At 46.4% G+C, this 22,740-nt stretch overlaps 1 protein-coding gene across 15 annotated transcripts in view; it reads right to left on the bottom strand.

The window, feature by feature from the left end:
* fcho2 (FCH and mu domain containing endocytic adaptor 2) overlaps positions 1 to 22,740 on the bottom strand; it is a 261,675-nt gene that overhangs the window by 131,555 nt on the left and 107,380 nt on the right. For 14 of the 15 annotated variants that reach the window (XM_038805432.1, XM_038805433.1, XM_038805439.1 and 11 more), the window contains exons 6-8: positions 16,762 to 16,866; positions 13,458 to 13,556; positions 11,115 to 11,211 (exon numbers count right to left, since the gene is read on the bottom strand). In XM_038805432.1, the coding sequence (XP_038661360.1) occupies positions 11,115 to 11,211; positions 13,458 to 13,556; positions 16,762 to 16,866 (301 nt within the window). Of the gene's footprint in view, positions 1 to 11,114; positions 11,212 to 13,457; positions 13,557 to 14,288; positions 14,311 to 16,761; positions 16,867 to 22,740 lie in introns of those variants that run through there. The other variant, XM_038805447.1, reaches the window with a different exon arrangement.

Genomic DNA, 22,740 nt, shown 5'->3' with positions numbered 1-22,740 from the left:
AAAGCTGTAGAGGCTGGGTAGTTATTTTAATCAGTGGTGGAATCAAGGGTTATGTGGATAAGTCGGGAAAGTGGAGTTGAGGATTATCAGATCAGTCATGATCACACTGAATGGTGGAACAGATTCGATGGGCTGAATGGCCTACTTCTGCTTCTACATTTATGGTCAATCCCATCTCCCTCTCAGATTCTTAAAGATAGATTGAAGATAAATTTCATCAATATTTTAATTTTTTTTCAAGATTATTCAAGGCATCTCATTTATAAAACAGCAATTCCATGACAGTGTGTTAGTTATCAGTTTTGAGATTAATTAAAAACAAATATGCCTTCATCTATCAATAAGATAAAAACTCTTCATGTTAAATTTTAATTATCAGTGGATTGTCACATTTCTTAAAAGGCATTAATCAGGTAATTTGAAAAAAACAAAAATCATGAAGTAATTTAATAAGTCAACACTCTGTTTGTTCCTTTAGCCTCCAGTTAGATTTCTTAAAATAAATTGGAGCAAATATAAAACACAGGTTCGGCCTCAAATGGAGGATTGCATCCAGTTCTGAGCAAAACACTTCAGGAATGATGTGAAGGCATTAGAGAGGGTAGAGAAAATATTCATGAAAATGGTTCCAAGGATCTGGAACTTAAGGAGAAAGATTGAAGAAGTTGGGACTGTTCACCTTGAAGAAAGGGGTGAGATGAGTTTTGATGGAAGGGTCTGAAAAGAGTAGATAGAGTTATAGAGTTACAGAACAGTACAGCACAGAACAGGCCCTTCGGCCCTCGATGTTGTGCCGAGCAATGATCACCCCTACTCAAACCCACGTATCCACCCTATACCCGTAACCCAACAACAACCCCCCCCCTTCACCTTACTTTTTTTTAGGACACTACGGGCAATTTAGCATGGCCAATCCACCTAGCCTGCACATCTTTGGACTGTGGGAGGAAACCGGAGCACCCGGAGGAAACCCACGCACACACGGGGAGGACGTGCAGACTCTGCACAGACAGCGACCCAGCCGGGAATCGAACCTGGGACCCTGGAGCTGTGAAGCATTAATGCTAACCACCATGCTACCGTGCTGCCCCGGTTAGGGAGAAACTGTTCCCATTGGTTTAAGGATTGAGAACCAGAGGACACAGATTTAAGTTAATTACCAAAAAGGCAATGGGGACATGAGGACATTTTTTTTTCTTGTGGTTGGGATCCGGAATGCACTGCCTGAGAATGTAGTGGAGGCAGGGTCAATTGAGACTTCCAAAGGGGAATTGGAGCATTATCCAGGAGAAAGTAAATGAAGGAATACAGGGAAAAACACTGGAGAGTGGCTTCAGAAGAACTGCTCCTTCAGGTGGCTATCTCAGACACATCTAGCTGAATGATATCCTTTTAACCAGTCTATGATAATGAAGTGTAGTGTGCCTTTCTGAAAAACAGTACCAGGTAGGAAAAGAACTCATCCGTTGAATCCTCCCATGGAATATTGTGGTTAGAGAATGCAGTCCTGGTAGAGTGTTAGAAAATAATTAATTTTTAAGTAAGAAACAATTGTCAAAAATAATACAGTGGCATCTACGTTATTAAGCTATACTGCAATTTTTCAACTCTGAGCAGCAACATCTTCTGATATCAAGAGATATTTTAAGAATAAATCTTGTTGATTTAAAACTGGAATAAGCAATATTTAAGTGAAGGATTGCACATATCAATTTGAGGGGGCGGGGGGTAACAAACATCGCTATGACTACAAAACAGAGATCTCAGTGAAAATATACCACAAGCTATTTCAAATATCAATATTCTTAAGAGTCAATTCTTTGCTCCAAATCATTTGATGCAGTTTATATTGAAACTGTCTCAAATTCCTAACATTTGTTGCAATGGGAGAACAATTAAAACCAAAAATTGCCAAAACTAAAAAACATGTTTGTTCAAAGACATAAACAGACAACAAACCAATTTTTATAACGAGATATGTTTTGAGCGAAAAATCACGCATGAGAGGACAGTTTTAAAATTGCATATGCTTCAAATGTTGCTTGAAGAGACAAAGCCTTTGCGTGCCTGGCTTTGAGCCAGTTGACAACTCAGCTGGATATGAGTGCACATTCTGACCCCCCTTGCAGCACGTCACTTCTGAATTGTTTCCGCAGTAGAAAGTTTATTCAACCTCTCTCTTAAAAGCACTGAACCGACCATCATTCTGCTATTTAATCATGCCAAAACATGTTATTTTTCTGACAGCACTGAAGCCAGAGTGCAATCCCTAATGAACAGCTTGATACAAGAAGAATCTGAAATGTTTTAGCCTCAATTAATTCCGCTGTCAAAACAAATGGTAACCGTTGGTACTTAGATGTTGAGCTTACACACAAAGGTCAATTTTTGTATACATAAAACACATCCAAGCAATTTCTAATTTCAGTGTCTGATGCCTTTCATGCCTTATTTACAAGACTGAAATTAGTTTCTTTCAAAGACAACTTCAATAGCTGGAGACCAAAATGCACAAAGATTATTAAAAAGGCAAAAAAATTTTAAATATTGGAACTACTGAGCTTTATAAATGATTTATGCTACTGTAAGGAAAAAACAAATTAGAAACTATGTAGAAAATCATTAATGTAACCAAAAACGTGGTCAAAGATTATTTTTAGGACAACATATAGGTATGTGATGAGAGTACGGTGATGGATATTCCAATATACGTAAATATTTCAAAAAAGATAGAAAGCACCCCACTGCACAGCCCACTATCCTATGCTATAAATCATACATCTTTGACATTGAATTTTTCACGTTTTAGCAGAAGAAATAAAATCAGAATTAGATTTTCTGTAAGAGGAGAAAACAAATGTGACAAAATGAAGATCAAAGTCGAGTAATAAAGGATCATAAATTAACTTGCTGCAAAACTCATGTCTATGATTCATGTATATTAATTTCCACATTTTGCCAGCCTTCATCTATACTACTTAAAGAAGTACCTTCAAGAGGTTTAGTATAACTTCATATCTCGTATAGTTGAGTTCTATACTGAAAGACATATCGCTCTCTCCAGAAAAAATGATCCAAGTAATCTTTTCCAGGTTGGATATATTCATTCATCTCCATTAGTTAGACACCAATTCTGATACATTAGGAAATTATTGGTGTGTCTCATTTATACTGTAGCAGCCAAATATATCAGATTCACCTGAACAGTGGCGTGAATGCAGGAACACAGGGCATTGGATACACTTATTTAAACGTATACGAAGAACTCACAGCTCAATCATCCAGGAGCATGGTGAAATTTGACATGATAGTACAGATCTGAAGGCATCATATGCACTTTTTGGCCATTAGAAATTTAAAAGGAATGCAACAGGTTGATTAAATCTGAAGTCAACTGCAGCAGAGAGGTGGGGTGGAAAATTCTTCTCCCACTGGTGGCAAGCTTGGGGATGTGACCCAGCACCAGGCTGACCCGGATGAGGTGCTGAGGGACATGTCCCACTCTTAGATGGGAATGGCCGAGGCCTTGCTGAGTGTGTCCCAGTCACGGGTGGGCATTGCCAAGGCGCTGCAGGACATGGTCCAGGCACGGAGGAGCATCGCCTCAGTGTCGACACCTTGGTGCAGACATCGGGGAGCCGTCAGGGCTGGAAGAGCCAGATGACGCAGGGGCAGCGGGGCTTAAACCAGCTGCCCCTCCACCCAGAGGTGAACCCCAGGGCCCTCTGGGCACCGACCAGAAGAGTGGCCGTTGAGTGCCAACCCAGACCAGTCCCATTGAGTGGGAATAGTGCACACCAGCTCCTCCTCCGCATCCATCCCTGTGATGAGGCTGCGTCGAAGTCAGCACATGGGACATGGCGGTACGGCTGTCGATATGTGCGCCGGAACCCTCTGGCCCCAGAGGACGCCCACCAGGGACGTTGAAGGCCATGGGACGTGGTAAGCAGCTGGCTGCCTCCACCTCAGATGTGGACCCAGGGAACACACCTAGATGTAGCGGTAGAACAAGGAAGGTTAAGCATGTGGAGGATTACTGAGGGCACCAGGGGAGGGTGTGAGAGGACAGGGGGGTAGGCAAAAGGTTGGGGGGGGGAAGAGGGGAGTTGTCGAGGAGGTGGTGGGGAGAGTGGGGCGACACCATCGGGAGACTGGGGCATTGGTGGACACCTGTAATACATTAAAAACCCTTGACCAGGGTGATGCCTCTGTCATTTTCTTTTGCAATGTGGCCTGACCTCCAAACCCTTGGCCCATCTCTCCTTCCCCGTAGCACTCTCCCACCCTCCGGCCATGGACATGTCACCGGAGCTGTAACCCATCCCCTAGGTGTTCGGATGTTGGCTGCTGCATGTGTAGTGTTGTCTCCCGCAATGTTCAAGCACAGTAGCCATGCATCAAGGTATGACTGGGATGCTAGGCAATGACTCCCTTATGCTTCATGCCTGCCCCCCCCCCCCCCCCCCCACCCCGGAATGCACTTGGGTTGTGTGAAGTGCTCACTTAACCACAATTGCCAATTTCCTATTAGCAATAACCTTCAGACGCAAGGTTAGAGGCCTCGGCAGTCAATGGGGTTTTTGGGTGGTCGGTCGGGCAGACGGGCAGGGGCTAGGGTTGCCCACGGAACAGGTATACGCAATCAAAAGTGAAAATGCTGGAAAATCTCAGCAAGTCTGGCAGCATCTGTAGGGAGAGAAAAGAGCTAATGTTTCAAGTCCGATGACTATTTGTCATAGCTAACAGACAGAGAGTAGGAAATATTTATACTGTGGAGTGAGAATGAAAAATGAGTCAAAGCCACAGAAACCCAGGGAAACCGGGTGCTAGTGGCCACAGAAACCAAGGGGAAAGAGTGTTAATGGCAGTCCCCAGAGAGGATGAACTGTAGGTGGAGGGGAAGGGGAAAGCAAAGAGGAGAAAGGTGCAGGAAAGGTGGATAAGATTGGCGGGGGGGGGGGGGGGGGGGGGGGGGGGGGGGGGGGGGGGGGGGAGAATTCAATATATATTAAAGAAAGAAAGAAATGGTAAAAGACTGTTAAAATGAAATGAAAACAAATGGGTCAAGGTGGGGCTGATCATCTGAAGTTGTTGAATTCGATGTTCAGGCCGGAATGCCAGCATGCCTAACCGGAAGATGAGATGTTGTTCCTCCAGTTTGTGTTGTGCTTCACTGGAACATTGCAGCAGGCCAAGAACAGACATGTGGGCATGGGAGCAGGGTCATGGGAGCAGGGTCTTTTGTTAAAATGGCAAGCAACAGGAAGGTCAGGATCCTGAATGCGCACAGACCGAAGATGCTCAGCAAAGCGATCACCCAGTCTGCGTTTGGTCTCTCCGATATAGAGGAGACCACATTGGGAGCAGCGAATGCAGTAGACCAAATTGGAAGAGATGCAAGTGAAATGCTGCTTAACCTGGAATGAGTGTTTTAGGCCTGGAATGTTAAGCATGGAAGAGGTAACGGGGCAGGTGTTACACCTTCTGTGATTGCATGGGAAGGTGCCATGGGTGATGGGAGAGGTACTGGGTATGGTGGAGGAGTGGACTAGATTGTCTTGGAGAGAACGGTCTCTGCGGAATGCTGACAGAGGGAGTGAAGGGAAGATGTGTTTGGTGGTGGCATCACGCTGGAGTTGGCGAAAATGGCGGAGGATTATGCTTTGCATACGGAGGGTGGTGGGATGAAATGTGAAAACGAGGGGTCTCTAGCCTTGTTCTGGGAGGGAGTGGAGGGGGCGAGGGAGATGGACCGCACACTGTTGAGGGCCCTGTTCACAACTGGAGGTGGGAAATCACGGTCAAAGAAGAAGGAACACATTTTCGAAGCACCATTTTGGAAAGTGATACTCAATCCACGGGTTGACATAGTGGAGCATCGCGCAGTTGTGATCTGTCACACTTTATTGGGCGCCATGGAAGCACAGTGGTTAGCACTGTTGCTTCACAGGGCAGGGTCCCAGGTTTGATTCCCGGCTTGGGTCACTGTCTCTGCGGAGTCTGCACGTTCTCCCCGTGTCTGCATGGGATTCCTCCAGGTGCTCCAGTTTTCTCCCACAAGTCCCGAAAGACGTTTTTGTTAGGTGAATTGGACAATCTGTATTCTCCTTCGGTGTACAGGCACCGTAGTGTGACGACGAAGGGATTTTCACAGTAACTTCATTGTCGTGATAATGTAAGCCTACTTGTAACGATAATAAAGATTATTATTACACTGCAATGAAGTTACTGTGAAAATCTCCTAGTCGCCACACTCAAGGCACCTGCTCGGGTACACAGAGGGAGAATTCAGAATGTCCAATTCTGACGGTGCGGGGCCGCAGGTCTGGGTCAAATCACGTCTTTTCCTGCTCCCAGCAGTTGTGGGTCACTTTCTCCTGGGGGGACAGATAATGCACAGTGTGAGACACCTGGGGCAACGCAGGGGGCCTGGGGCTGGTGGCCTGTGCATGCAGGGCACCCGGCCATGGTGAGCAGTATGGGTGTTGGCATGTCATGCACAGTGGGGTGCGAGGAGGCTGCTGGCCCATTTGACGTTGGCAGATGGCAAATGACTTCCCACCCCGGGGTGGCATCTTCTTGGCTGGAATGGGAGTGTGTGAGGAGTGGAGTGCTTATATGTAGCTTCATATGTCAGGCTCTCAACTGTCAATCCTAACCGTAACGAATGCGATGCCAGCCAGAGTTGGAATTGCACTAGTTCCACATGGCACGAGTGCTGGCCAATTTGCATGTCCTGAATTGTCGTAGAACACCCACCATTCCGTCCCGACGTCAGCACTTAGTCTCTCAAACAGAGAATTCCGCCCTAGAGATGAGGGACTTCAGTTGCCTGGAGATATTAGGGAATTGGTATCGTTCTTCTTAGAGGTGGTTAAGGGGAGATTTAATAGAGGTGTTCTTAAATTATGCAGGGTATTGATACAGTAAATAGCTAGAACTAATTTCCACTGGCAACAGGACCAATAGTAATTTAATAGTAAAGATTTTTCAGGAGCAAAACTTGAGACCAAGCTACATAAAGAAATTTTACGGTAGAACTTTGTCAAAGAGGTAGGTTTTCGGAGAGTCTTAAAGAAGGAAAGAGAGGTAGAAGGGAAAAGAAGGTTATAGAGGGAATTTCAGAGCTAAGTGACTTAGTAGCTGAAGGCATGTAATCAAGAGTTCAGAGGTTTTAGATAATGAGCAAAATAAAATGGAGGGAGAGGAGGAAATAACATCTCATGCTGCAAGATGCTATATCCTAGAATGCATGAAATGGAAAACTTTGCACAGCTGTAGGGTGACAGCAGGGAGGTGGCGTTTTATATAGTTCTGTTGGAATTCACAGTGGATGTAACAGCCTCCTTCTATGATGTCTATACTATTAGTAATGCACACTCATTACTCAGGACACCTCAGCTGAGTCAGAAGCTGGGTCTTGATGTCCCGAGGTGACACCTAGCCAATCTACTCCCTCCTCAAAAAATAATATTTATCCTTCAACGTTTTGAGCCAATTGGGGTGCTCATGTCACATGATTATATAAAATCTTGACTATACTTTCTGAAGATTGTAGAGAAGGCACCAATATATTTTTGCCAGATTGGGCGAGATGGGGGTTGGTTAGGAGGTCGCTGGAGAGTGTGGGAGTATGGAGAGTTGGAGGGATCAGCTGTACAGTTACACTGGAAAGGTTACACACATTTGTTGGGTGACTACTAGTTAAGTAAGTCAAAACTGTCAGAAGTCTCCAATACTAACTCAAGAGTTGCAGATATTCTCCTGGACCCTGTAGCTCTGTGGTGGACACCTACTGAATGCTCTCCAGAAAATTCTCAACACTCCATTTGCTAAAATATAATTAGCAAAAGGATTTTGTTCCACATGTGAAACAATATAAGCATAGGTTGCTGCATTTTCTTCTGATTGAGTTGCTGGGACAATCAGTTCTTTTCAATCAGAAGATGAAAACAATAAAGGAAGCAATGAGTTTAAAAAAAAACATTTATTGTCCTTCGACTGCTTCCAGGACAAAGATGAATTTTCCTGGAGTTGCACCAGCAACTTTCTGTTGCACTTTTGGGGCTGGAATAAGTAAAATCATAGTACAAGCTTCAAAGAACCACTAGCCCATTTGGCAAGGAAGTTTTTAATCTAACTGTTTTGGTTTTTATATTTCATAATGCCTTTCTGTGTACAAGTTTCCTCCTGGCCTGGAAAATCCTTATGTGGCTCTGTGCCACTCTTTGTTTTACAATGCTCATGTGAAGCACCTTGCAACATTTCATTACATTTAAGGTGCCATATAAACTGTCATTGTAGTATAGTATCTTTTGTAATCTTTAAGATACCAGAAAGCACTTTACAGCCAATTAAGTACACGAGCGGGATTCTCCGACCCCCCTCGGGGTCTCCACCATGGCGGAGGCGGAAGAGAGCCCCTCCCCTGCGCCGGTATGACATCAGCAGCCGCTGAGGCTCCGGCGCATGCGCAGACTTACGCCGGCCGGCGAAGTCCTTTCGGCCCCGGCTGGCGTGGCGCCAAAGGCCATTCACGCCAACCGGCGGAGTGGGAAACACTCTGGCGCAGGCCTAGCCCCTCAATGTGAGGGCTTGGCCCCTATAGGTGCGGAGAATTCCGCACCTTTGGGGCGGCCCGACGCCGGAGTGGTTCACGCCACTCCAACACGGCGGGTTGGGGAGAATCCCGGCCCTTGGGCGAAATTCTCTGCAGACCGTCGTAACGCCGATTTCCGGCGAGAAAAATCGGTGTACATGACTCCGGCGTCGGGGCCTTCTTTTAGGCCGCTATTCTCCGTTCCCAGAGGGGCCAGCAGATGACTGACGCGATACGCGTCAGTTTCACCAGCTGCGGAAGTGGTGAGACCCGGCGTTTTTTGGAGGAGGAGGAGGAGAGAGACAGACCCGGCATTTGGGGGGGGGGGGGGGGGGGGGGGGGGGGGGCGGGGGGGGGGGGGGGGGGTGGGGGGGGGGGGGGGGGGGGGGGGGTTTGGGGGCAGCGGCGTGCAGAGAGGGGGGGCGACGGATGCCCGGGGCCAACGCACCGTCGCCCCCCCCTTCTGTACTCCGCTGCCCCCTACCCGAACCACCCCCCCCTCACCACCCCTACCTCCCTCCCCACCACCCCTACCCCCCTCCCCACCACCCCTACCTCCCTCCCCACCACCCCTACCCCCCTCCAATGCCGCCCCCCCCATCTCTCGCAACGCCGCAACCCCCCCTCAACGCCGGGTCCCCCCCCCCCCTCAACGCCGGTACCCACACCCCGTCCCCCTCCCTCTGAAGGCCGGTACCCACACACCCCCCCCCCTCTCCTCCTCCCCCCCATTCCTTCCTCCGTCCCCCCTTCTTCCTCCTCCCCCCCTTCCTTCCTCCGTCCCCCCCCCCTTCCTTCCTCCGTCCCCCCCCTTCCTTCCTCCGTTAGTGGGGGGGGGTGCGGCGTTAGTGGGGGGTGGGGGGGTGCGGCGTTGGAGGGGGGTAGGGGTGGTGAAGGGGGGAGGGGTGGTATGGGGGGGGTTGGGGTAGGGGCAGCGGCGTGCAGAGGAGGGGGGCGACGGATGCCCGGGGCCAACGCACCGTCTCCCCCCCTCTGCACGCAGCTGCCCCTACCCCAACCCCCTCCCCTCACCACCCCTACCCCCTTCACCACCCCTACCCCCCTCCAACGCCGCACCCCCCCCCCCCCCACTAACGGAGGAAGGAAGGGGGGGGGAGGAGGAAGGAAGGGGGGGAGGAGGAAGGAAGGGGGGGAGGAGGAAGGATGGGGGGGAGGAGGAAGGAAGGGGGGAGGAGGAAGGAGGGGAGACGGAGGAAGGAAGGGGGGGAGGAGGAAGAAGGGGCGGAGGAGGAAGAAGGGGCGGAGGAGGAAGGAAGGGGGGAAGGAGGAAGGAAGGGGGGGAGGAGGAGAGATGGGGGGGGTGTGTGGGTACCGGCCTTCAGAGGGAGGGGGACGGGGTGTGGGTACCGGCGTTGAGGGGGGGGACCCGGCGTGAGAGGGGTGGGGTTGCGGCGTTGAGGGTGGGGGGTTGCGGCGTTGCGAGAGATGGGGGCGGCTTTGGAGGGGGTGGGGGTAGGGGTGGTGGGGAGGGGGGTAGGGGGAGGGGGGTAGGGGCGTTGGAGGGAGGTAGGGGTGGTGAGGGGGGGGTGGTTGGGGTAGGGGGCAGCGGCGTACAGAGGGGGGGGCGACGGTGCGTTGGCCCCGGGCATCCGTTGCCCCCCTCCTCTGCACGCCGCTGCCCCCAAACCCTCCCCCCGATGCCGCAACCCCCCCCCCCCGATGCCGCAACCCCCCCCCCCGATTGCCGCAACCCACCCCCCCGATGCCGCAACCACCCCCCCCGATGCCGCAACCCACCCCCCCGATGCCGCCAACCACCCCCCCCGATGCCGCAACCCACCCCCCCCGATGCCGCAACCCACCCCCCCGATGCCGCGACCCCCCCCCCCACCCCCCGATGCCGCGACCCACTCCCCCCGATGCCGCGACCCACCCCCCCCCGATGCCGCGACCCACCCCCCCCCCGATGCCGCAACCCACCCCCCCCGATGCCGCAACCCACCCCCCGATTGCCGCAACCCAACCCCCCCCACCCGATGCCGCAAACCCACCCACCCCCCCCCCCCCCCCCCCCCCCCCCCCCACCACCACCACAACCATCATCAATGGTTGACGCCGTTTTAAAGCAACTGTGATTTTCGCTGACGTGACCCATGGCCACGTCGGCGGGACTTCGGCCCATCCGGGCCGGACATTTGTGGAATCTAAAAAAAAAATGAAACCCCGCCGGCGCCAGCTGTTTTCAGAGGCTGCCGACGGGATTTGCACAGCGCCGGTTTTTGGCCGGTCAGAGATTTAAAAACCCTGCGGGAGCGGGAATAACGCCGCTGCCGGCCGATTCTCCGACCCTGCGTGGGGTCGGAGAATCCCGCCCCTTATCTAAAGTACATGTGATAATAAACAAATCCAATCAATGTAGTAAGAAATGTTGCTTTCAAATGCTAACGGTGAAACAAACATCATAATTCTGTGTACACAATAACACAAATAAAAATTTGACAATTTCAGTCAGAAAAAAATGAACTGATCATCAGATAAGACACTCCAGTCTTACCAGGTCTGTCTTTGCCAGTGCCCTTTGTTTCAGCAAACTTCTGTATTAAGTTTTCAACCGTAGTGCTCTCTGTATTCTGTACTAACTCTTCATGCACCTAAAAAAATCAAGAATGTATTTTTTTAATGGATAAATACAATATATTTGAAATGGATCTTAATTACGTTTTTTAAAAATATATTCAGTCATAGGACATGGTCATCTTTAATAGGCCATTATTTATTCTAACTCCTTCAAGAAGGTAGTGGTGAATCTTCTTGAACTCCTGTATTTCATATGGGGTATACTCTCATGGTGCTGTTCGATAAGAAGTTCCAGTCTTTTGATCCAGCGATGAAGAACAACCGATGGGGGTTGATTATGCCCGAATTGCTCAGCTTCATTGAGAATGTAACAAATGAACTGTGATAATCTGAGGACATTTATACCTTACTTACAAAACCACTTATAAAATGTTATAAGCCAAATACACAGCTGCAAATCTTGGAAATGCCCAGGAAACTGGTTCGTTTGCAAGAAATAGTTTATGGGCCTGAACTTTCTTGGAGTGGCAATTGGCATTGGATTGCCACTCCGCTCCTAGTTCTTTACCTTGCATTGTGTTGCATCCTAGCTCGCCTGATTTTCCGGCTCAGTCTGGACAAGACCCAGGCTTTGCAGTGTGTCCCCAGGACACTGGAGCGGCCACATTTGGAGTATTGCATGCAGTTCTGGTCGCCGCATTTTAGGAAGGATGTGGAAGCATTGGAAAGGGTACAGAGGAGATTTACAAGGATGTTGCCTGGTATGGAGGGAAGATCTTACGAGGAAAGGCTGAAGGACTTGAGGCTGTTTTCATCAGAGAGAAGGTTAAGAGGTGACTTAATTAAGGCATACAAGATGATCAGAGAGTAGTAAGGGCGTGGAATGCCCTGCCTGCAACAGTAGTGGACTCGCCAACATTAAACGCATTCAAATGGTCATTGCATAGGCATACGGACGATAAGGGAATAGTGCAGATGGGCTTTAGAGGGGGTTTCACAGGTCGGCGCAACATCGAGGGCTGAAGGGCCTTTACTGCGCTGTAATGTTCTATGTTCTATGAGTGTGACGTGCAGCTCTGTCTGAATAAGATGACCACACCTACTTTTAACGACACTACTTGCTGCAAACCAGGTAAGTTAAAGGCCCAGAAAGTTTAAAGTTCTTTGGTAGGTCAGGAAGAAGGTTGGGTCGGGCCTCAATGGGGAGGGGGGTAATCAGGATCAGGTCGGACCTCAGTAGGGAGAGGTGGTCAGGCCATGAGGTGTAGTGTCAGGCCTTGGGGCGGAATCCCATGGATTGAAGAGTACCACGAAAGCCAACAGAATATTAAACTACATGGCCTGACTTATATTCAAACTGTACAGTTCTACATTCAGATTACTGCACTACACCCAATTCTAGTTGCCTCGACAATTTTATTATGGGCAGAATTTAATGGAAAAAGTTCAAACCGGCGAGTTCCCCACCGCTATCTCATTACACTTATTCATGTTTTTGGGCCATGGGGAGTTTCTCACCGGTTTAGCCCACACTTGGAATTTTTTTTCAGCACTGGAGAGCCGCCATTTTAAAAAGAGTGCCCCGATCTCGAAGTGAGCTTGTAGGTCCCCCGTACCCACGAGCAATATCGCCCCCCCCCCCCCCCAACACACATGGGCACTACACCACACCCATCCAAGCAAGGACATCCCGCTATGGGGTCCCTGTCCCCCGCCCCCCCCCTTACAGTTCCCCATCCATCACCCCCCAACCTCCCAGAGGCCCCTATTTACCTGCCATGCACCCTCCAGCCATCACACCTCCTCTCCACCCTCCTTTCATTGTCATGGCTCACCTTGGGTCCTTGGCAGTGCCACGCAGGCACCTTGGCAGGGTCGCTTCGGGGGCTCCAGAGATCAGGACGGTATTTAAAAATGACGTCCCGATCTCTCGCTAAACTGAGGTGTTCCTGCGAGTGGAGCTTCTCAGTGCACAAAACGGGGCCATGTACAGCCTCGACAGCGAGTCCCCCCGCTGAGACCCCTATCTAACCCGAGTGTCGTTTTATAGCATTGTGTTTCTCGGAGCGCCGGGGAACACGAGGCTAAATGCACTTGCTATGAGTTTGCCTTCCCATTTAGTTAAATCCCGCCCTCTATGTTGCATATCAGCAGAATACAATTTATAAATTATCTATCGGATGAAGTGTGATCAATGGATCACATTTTTTTTAATTGTTCCATACTTTCTTGCAAATCATGTTATTTGAAAAAGCCTGGGAACCTTGAATAAAGTTATTACATTGAAATTTATTGCAATTGATTTTCACTGCTAACGTACCTGACCAATCTGTATGTGAGTTTCTTCTATCGATTTTGCAAAGGAACTCAATATTTCTTTCATGTGCCTAAGATGAGCTTCTTCAATTTCCTGAAATTTCTGAAGGGCAAAAAAATGCAACCACAAAAATGTTTAAAACAAAATGAAATTCCATGTTTTCACATTTCTAAGTGTAAACAAAAAAGCAAAATTAAATGAAAGGCGGCAATACAAAAGAAATTAAATGGCGTCAATTAACAGTGTGTTATGCCATTAAATTTAACAGTGCCAGGAATGCTGCTAATAGAGGCAGTGAGCAAACACAAAGTGGGTCACAGGTAAAAACGCAGGACAAAATGAGTTTGATGAGTCTGGGGGCCCAATTTAAATAAAAAGTCAAAGGCAAATAAAATCAGGACTCAGAAACCCTGGACAATTCCCTGGCATTAAGCTTTCAGTTATAGTACTTATAGAATCCAAAAACCTAGAGAATGAAGCTGGGGTTCAAACCCATTTGTCATAATTGCTTTTCGAATATAATATTTTATATTTTATTTACACTCCTTATATAGCACCCAAATGACTTGGCAAGCAATTGCTTATGGTCAGATGAATATGCATTAGTGGTGGTCTTATGAGCTTTAAAGATGCGACCAATGTTAAAATCATTCTCTGCATAGCAAATATAAAGTAAAAAGCAGTAATTTTGAGAACGAAAATCTAATCCATAACATTGATTTTAAAAATTCCATCCATGATGCAGATAATGATCAGCACTGTAACACTTTTTAGAAAAATATATATACCATCACTCACCAATGTCTATCCTATTTTTCTCAACCTCTTACATACCTTCTAAAAGCCCGTATGTAAGCTTCAGAAACAAAAAAAGAAAAATAAGATTTTATCCTAGCAACCATTCACACTGTCCCTTTAAGAGCAGTATTCCTTCTCTAATGGTAGGATTGCTAATATGATAATCCAACACCAATCACTTACAATTTAAATATAATTTTACGGTGACGGTGGCACCATGGATTAGGACATGTCCTTTTATCTTGAGGTGTATATTCAATTATTACACAGACTAATGTGATAGAATCATTTTCTGACGTGAAATATATCTGGGCAGTCCCAACTCATGTCCTGAATCCCTTACATTAATATTTGCACTTGTGCAACAAGACTGTTCCTTTGAAATCGTGGCCATAACGATGGCTACTAAAAGAGTTACAGGCATTCATGCTTGTACCTTATTTCCATCTATTAAAGTATTCCATACTGCATATTATTTTCTTGTTCTTCCTGAAAACAGTGACTTATGCTAAGATGTGACCTCACAAATGCCACTGCAATTCATATTTCTTGTCAAGGTTCTTCACAAGTGAACCTGGGCACCGAGTGTCTGGCTGTTCAATTACTAGAGGCATTAAAGGAAAGTCTAACTCCATCCTCACTCAAAAGATACTACCTGTCTTTAAAACCAGCCAGAGTACCATCAGACAAGAAGTGATGATGGTATTCATCTTATTCCACATGAATTATTGTGACATGTCTTTAACTCAGTAAACCTGATTGGAACAAGTTGGATGACAACAACAAATTTAAGAACAGAGGGCGCAATCTACCGGCTGATACTGCTGGCGGGATATTCCGGTCCCACGCTGGCGCATGGGTTTCCCAGCGACGAGGGATATAGTCACCGGGACATCCCATTGATAATGGTGGACTAAGTAAATCCCGCTGGTGGGCCACCTCCGCCCCCAAAAAATCAAGCAGCTGGTTGGTTGGTAAATTCCACCCGGAGTACCTCATTTGGAAAGAGATTTTCTCAAGGTGTAAAATCCTTTTTAAAAAGCACATTAAACATCCAGTGAGGCAATATCTAAACCAAAGTTCAGAGTTACGAAATAAAATTAGGCCTGCAAAAATGTAAAATTCAGTCAATAAGCTGGTTTATAAACATTAAAAAAGGAACTCTCCCTCCAGTATTCCCTAATGTGCCTTTGACTCAATTAATGCATCAGAACTTATTTCCGTGTACATTATTTGTCTTTCTTGTCGCCAGAGACTAAATTATCACCACTTTTCGACATTTTTGTTCATCGTTTTGTTTGCAGTATGCAGCACACTCACGCCTCCACCCTTGCAATCTGAGGCTGGCAAGATGATGTCATTCTGATTCCACGAACAGATAAGTCCCATCAATATGTATGCTGCACTACAACACAGCCTCAAAATGTATGATTTCATTGGTAACTTACACTGATAGAAACAGAGCAACAGTCTTCACAGAAGCCTACTCTACCTGGGTCCTTTTCCTACTTTCCCATGGCTCTAGCCATATTACAACCACCCGCACCTCCCCACATCGGGCCTATTTCAACACAGTGCCCATCTCTCCCTTTGTGAGCAGCCTTTAGAATAATAGGAAGATCTCACCCCAGACCAAATGGGATTTCCCTCTATAATTTTTTTAATAACATTGGTGTATCTGAGATGCCTTCTTGCTCTAATTATATCAAATTAGATATTATATCAAATTAGACATTAGCTGGAAGCTGTGTGTGGCCTGTTAAAAGCCTCAGTATCATTTTATATCTTATGAGGTCCTGGAGGCTACATCGTTGGAAGGGAAACTGTTCGAGATGCATATATTTTTTTAAAAACATTATATTTACTGGATTGCCTGAGCTCTTCATTGGAAGTATAGAGATTTATATCAGAAGGAAGTAATTCAGTCCATCATGCCTTTGCTGATCGAAAACAAGCTATCCAGTCTAATCCCATTTTGGAGACCTTGGTGCATAGCTGTAAAAGTATTTCGAGTGCATATATCTAAGTTTATTTTTTAATGCGGTGAGAATTTCTGCCTCTTCTACCATCCTTTCAGGCTGTGTGTACCAACACTCACCGGCACAGAGACAAGAAATTCAACCCACTTAAACCAATTAGTTAATAATTTAGCTCATTATACAATAACTTTTCTGCTGGTTCCCTTCTCTCACAAAATCTCAGATAAGAGCATGAACAGGCCACAATTTTTTTCAACCATTAAAATGGAAGGAAAATCATGGGCTGTGCAGGAGTATGCAAGTGGAAAATGTACTGTAATTTTCAAGCTCAATTTTCTGCCCATTCTCCATTTACCTTAATAGATTTACATACAGAAGCGATCCTTGCCACTTATATTCCTGGTATGTAAATACATGCAGATATAAAAGATCACATTCTTAGGTGAACTCCATTAGACTTGAACGTCTTTATAAATCAGATAGCAAGTAATATAGAGCACGCCAATTATTAGCCAGCATATAATACATACCCGAGCAGTTTCTGTCATTTTCTGTTCAAAATCTGTTCTGGCCGTAGCATACTTTTCCACGTATAGTTTATAGGTTTCTGTAGCTTTTTTAGATTTTACAACTGCCTAAATACAATATAAAGTAAAAGAATATGTATTAACTACTGAAAAACTTATCTTATTCAATAGAGTATATGTATTCTCATCGAGCTAAGCAATACATGAAATTTAGAGCAGTGTCAAAGTATTTTACCATCTGCTTCCTTTTTAAACTGAACACATTGTTACTATCCTGTTAGGGGCAGTTAAATGATGGACAAAATCCTCTGACCTCCATGCGGCATGCATCTCTTTATTTTTTTATTAAGTTTAAAATACCCAATTCATTTTTTCCAATTAAGGGGCAATTTAGCATGGCCAATTCACCTACCCTGCACATCTTTGGGTTGTGGGGCGAAACCCACACAAACACGGGGAGAATGTGCAAACTCCACACGGACAGTGACCCAGAGCCGGGATCGAACCTGGGACCTCGGCGCCATGAGGCAGCAGGGCTAACCCATGCGGCATGTATCTCAGCAGCAGGAGATAGCCCACTGTTGGCTAGCGGCAAGATCTTCTGATGCCGCCGTTGTCAATGGCATTTCCTATTGAATCCACCCCATGCCACTGGGACACCCTTTACGGAGGTGCGTGATTGCAGATCTGAAAGATCCCACAGGCCTGAACAGCCAGAAGATTGAACCCAAAATCAGAACACCCAGCACATAACAGACAGAACTACGACACAAAAGTTCATATTTTTAAACAAGGATCTAGTGCATTGTTTAAATTATTTTTAAAATCTCAACTTTGACCTTGTAAGATGAACACAGGTTAATCAAACCAAGACAAGTTTGATGTACCTTTACATTAGAGTGAGTATATCAGTTTCTTAACCATTTATCTACAGTTAAAACTTTAATTTCTAAAACTAAGTTATATTCTAAAACATAAATTACAACTTGCATTTTCACAATATAGATGCACATTGTTATGATCTCTGTAGAGACTAATAACTTCTGAGACAACATTTGAATTTCCAGTGACTGTCTTAAAGACTCACGTGACAAGGTTTCAAGTTTAAGACTTTTACTGTAATAAACAAACTAAAATAAATTTTGATTAAACACTTTTTGTTGGCAACGTATGCTCTAAACTTCCCATTCAATTTTAAAATACCAAATGTCCCCTGCCATGGTTATACATTACCCTGTTCCTTAAATGGACGCTCTATTCTCCTGGAAACAATCCAAAGTTACTCTCAGTTCCTAATGACTTGCTTCCTTTCTTTTCTTTTCCCAACCAGGCAACTCCTAATACCAGAACTACTTTTCTATCTGAGTGCTAAACTGGAGATTCCTTCCCAAAAGCCCAAGCGTTGAAAATTTTGTATCCTCCTTTAAATCCTCACAAATCCAGTCTCTTCAATTTGAGCAAAAGTTCCCACCTGCATGATGAGACAATAGAGTTAATACTTTCTCTGTTTCATGAGGAAAAAGGAGGCCTATGTGAAGATGAGGCGTGAAGTTTCAGTTGGGGCGCTTGATAGTTACAGGGAAGCGAGGAAGGATCTAAAGAGAGAGCTAAGACGAGCAAGGAGGGGACATGAGAAGTCTTTGGCAGGTAGGATCAAGGAAAACCCAAAAGCTTTCTATAGCTATGTCAGGAATATAAGAATGATTAGGGTAAGAGTAGGGCCAGTCAAGGACAGTTGTGGGAAGTTGTGTGTGGAGGCTGAGGAGATAAGCGAGATACTAAATGAATACTTTTCGTCAGTATTCACTCAGGAAAAAGATAATATTGTGGAGGAGAATGCTGAGACCCAGGCTATTAGAATAGATGGCATTGAGGTGCGTAGGGAAGATGTGTTGGCAATTCTGGACAAGGTGAAAATAGATAAGTCCCCGGGGCCTGATGGGATTTATCCTAGGATTCTCTGGGAAGCCAGGGAAGAGATTGCTGAGCCTTTGGCTTTGATTTTTATGTCATCATTGGCTACAGGAATAGTACCAGAGGACTGGAGGATAGCAAATGTGGTCCCTTTGTTCAAGAAGGGGAGTAGAGATAACCCCGGTAACTATAGGCCGGTGAGCCTAACGTCTGTGGTGGGTAAAGTCTTGGAGAGGATTATAAAATATACGATTTATAATCATCTAGATAGCAATAATATGATTAGGGATAGTCAGCATGGTTTGTGAAGGGTAGGTCATGCCTCACAAACCTTATCGAGTTCTTTGAGACGGTGACTGAACAGGTGGACAAGGGTAGAGCAGTTGATGTGGCGTATATGGATTTCAGTAAAGCGTTTGATAAGGTTCCCCACGGTCGGCTATTGCAGAAAATATGGAGGCTGGGGATTGAGGGTGATTTAGAGATGTGGATCAGAAATTGGCTAGTTGAAAGAAGACAGAGAGTGGTGGTTGATGGGAAATGTTCAGAATAGAGTTCAGTTACGAGTGGCGTACCACAAGGATCTGTTCTGGGGCCGTTGCTGTTTGTCATTTTTATAAATGACCTAGAGGAGGGCGCAGAAGGATGGGTGAGTAAATTTGCAGACGACACTAAAGTCGGTGGAGTTGTAGACAGTGCGGAAGGATGTTGCAGGTTACAGAGGGACATAGATAAGCTGCAGAGCTGGGCTGAGAGGTGGCAAATGGAGTTTAATGTGGAGAAGTGTGAGGTGATTCACTTTGGAAAGAATAACAGGAATGAGGAATATTTGGCTAATGGTAAAATTCTTGGTAGTGTGGATGAGCAGAGGGATCTCGGTGTCCATGTACATAGATCCCTGAAAGTTGCCACCCAGGTTGATAGGGTTGTGAAGAAGGCCTATGGTGTGATGGCCTTTATTGGTAGAGGGATTGAGTTCCGGAGCCATGAGGTCATGTTGCAGTTGTACAAAACTCTAGTACGGCCGCATTTGGAGTATTGCGTACAGTTCTGGTCGCCTCATTATAGGAAGGACGTGGAAGCTTTGGAACGGGTGCAGAGGAGATTTACCAGGATGTTGCCTGGTATGGAGGGAAAATCTTATGAGGAAAGGCTGATGGACTTGCGGTTGTTTTCGTTAGAGAGAAGAAGGTTAAGAGGTGACCTAATAGAGGCATACAAAATGATCAGAGGGTTAGATAGGGTGGACAGCGAGAGCCTTCTCCCGCGGATGGAGGTGGCTAGCACGAGGGGACATAGCCTTAAATTGAGGGGTAATAGATATAGGACAGAGGTCAGAGGTGGGTTTTTTACGCAAGGAGTGGTGAGGACATGGAATGCCCTACCTGCAACAGTAGTGAACTCGCCAACATTGAGGGCATTTAAAAGTTTATCGGATAAGCATATGGATGATAAGGGCATAGTGTAGGTTAGATGGCCTTTAGTTTTTTCCATGTCGGTGCAACATCGAGGGCCGAAGGGCCTGTACTGCGCTGTATCGTTCTATGTTCTATGTCCAGGACTGGCTGCCTCTATCGCCTGCTCTCTCTCCCTCAGATTGGTGCAGACTGATACTGTCTATGAGGCTTAGTGATACGTTAAAAATCCTGTAACTTGCATCAAAGTGACTGTCCAGAGTTTTCCCTTCCCAAAGCCCATCTCCATGGCAGTGTGAATCACACTGGTCTTGTTTACAAGTAAAAATGTTACTTAACTAACTTCAAGTCCCCAAACTCCTTTCTGTCTTGGAATTAAACAGATTGTTTTGAAGTACAACCATTTATAAAACCTATCATTCCTAACGCCTGAAAATTTGGAGACCACCAGTCTACCCGCATTTGGCACAACTGCCCTTGCACTGTCTGCAAGTCCGAGAATTCTGTACTTTCTTGCCCTTTAAATTTTAACACCCAAACCACCCAGGCTTGCTGTCAAGATAGAATTCAGAGTAGATTACACAATCCTCGTCATTCTTCTACTTACATTAAAGAGACAGTTCCAAAACATAAGTCTTATAAGTATTGTATTTGTAACATGATCAAATTTCAAAAATATCAACAGCCTATTCCTTTAATTATACTGCACTTTTGGCTCTTCAGATTAATATTATTAATATTAATATAATACCTTATGAGGGTTTAACATGCAGTTGATAAAGACTGGTCTATACCATCTTTCAGGTTTAATCTGGCTCACACATTAGGGGTAATTTTACTAAAAGGGAACAAAGTTCCATAGCGAGCGTGTTTAGCCACGCCGGCAGTCGCAGTACCAGCAAACAAATGGTTATAAAACACCACTCGCGCTAGTTAAAGAGCCTCAGCGGGGAACACGCGGCCGAGGCCACATATAGCCCCGTTTTCTGCACTGAGGAGCTCCGCTTGCCGAACTTGAGAGATCGGCACGCCTTCTCCAAGGCGATCCCCGGCTTTGCAAACCCCACCCACCAAACAGGCCGCAACCCATTATGGGAGGGTGCACATCTCTCTTTCCCCCCCCCCCCCCTTCCCCCCCCCCCCCCCCCTTCTCCCCCCCCCCCCCGGAGGCCCCCAAAACCAGCAAAGGGCACTCCCGGACCAATCGCCAGCACAGAAAAAATGCCAGCTTGGCACCTTTGCAGTGCCAGCCTGGCAGTGCCCCTGCCAGCCAGCAGTGCCAGGCTGACACCAGGTGGCACCTAGAGTGCCATACCAGAGTGCCCAGGTGGCACCAGGAGTGCCAGGGTACCAACCTGCCCAGAGAGCATGCACCTGTGGGCCTCCAATCCCCTGGGAGATCCCCACAACAGTCGTCCCTCTGGTCCCCGTTTGTGGAGACCAGTACTGTTGGGGTTCGCCAAAGTCACCAAGTCGAAGTGGATAGATCCCCTTCGAGTACCTTGGGAATCTGCACATGAAAATGAGACTAGCTGTCTCGCTTTAATATGCAGATTTCTAAAAGTGACCCTGCCACAATTGGCAGGATTTACATCTCATCATCTCACAAAATCACAAGTGCATCACATCCACAGGTTCCCTTTTATCCATGTTGCTTGTTACTTCCTGAAATAACTCTAATAAATTAATCAAAGACATGGAAACATTGAAAATAGGAGCAGGAGGCCGTTAGTCCCTTCAAGCCTGCTCCGCCATTCATTATCATTGCTGATCATTTAATTCAATAGCCTGATCACACCTTCCCCACCCATATCCTTTGAACCTCTTCGCCCCAAATGCAATATCTAACTGCTTCTTTAAAACATAGGGCATACCATACCAGAAATCTGGAATGGAGAAACCCGCCCATGGTGTTTTGGCCTCAATTGCTTTCTGTGGTCGCAAATTCCACAAGTCGACCACTCTTTGGGTGAAGAAATTTCTCCTCATCTCTGTCCTAAATGGTCTGCCCCGTATACTCAGACTGTGACCCCAGGTCCTGAAAACGCCCCACCATTGAGAACATCTTTCTTTTATCTTTCTTTGACAGAGTCATCGGACTCGAAACGTTAGCTCTTTTCTCTCCCTACAGATGCTGCCAGACTTGCTGAAATTTTCCAGCATTTTCTCTTTCGTTTCTTTTATCTACCCTGCCTTGTCCTGTTAGAATTGTATAGGTTTCTATGAGATCTACCCATATTCCTCCAGCAAATACATGCTAACCGACTCAATCTCTCCTTATACGTCAACAGGGATTATTGGATCTATACAGTATATAGTAGGTAAAAAGGCATGGAAGCCATAGATTCTTATGGGGCGGGTGGGAATGAGGGGTGTGGGAGGCACGCCTAGGCATGGCATGCATTAAAGGATGGGGGAAACATGACTTGGAAGGGATGAGTGGCCATGCGGGTGAGTGGGGCATAAGATGGCATTGATGGACATGGAGTGAGTATGTGGGATGAGTGCTAAATGGCCTCAGTTTTTTCAAACAAAGCCCATAACACAGAGGCGGGCCTTTTAAAACAACCGATCTTGGCGCCCAGAAGCCCCTATGACTGACTCTGAACCTTGCCTGCAGCACCACCCCACTCCTCCAGCAAAGTAAAATCTT

The sequence above is a fragment of the Scyliorhinus canicula genome, chromosome 8, assembly GCF_902713615.1.
Source record: "Scyliorhinus canicula chromosome 8, sScyCan1.1, whole genome shotgun sequence".
Classification (NCBI taxonomy): Eukaryota; Metazoa; Chordata; class Chondrichthyes; order Carcharhiniformes; family Scyliorhinidae; genus Scyliorhinus; species Scyliorhinus canicula.
The sequence above is the reverse complement of the archived record's forward strand: the minus strand, read 5'-3'. Positions and strand labels throughout refer to the sequence as shown.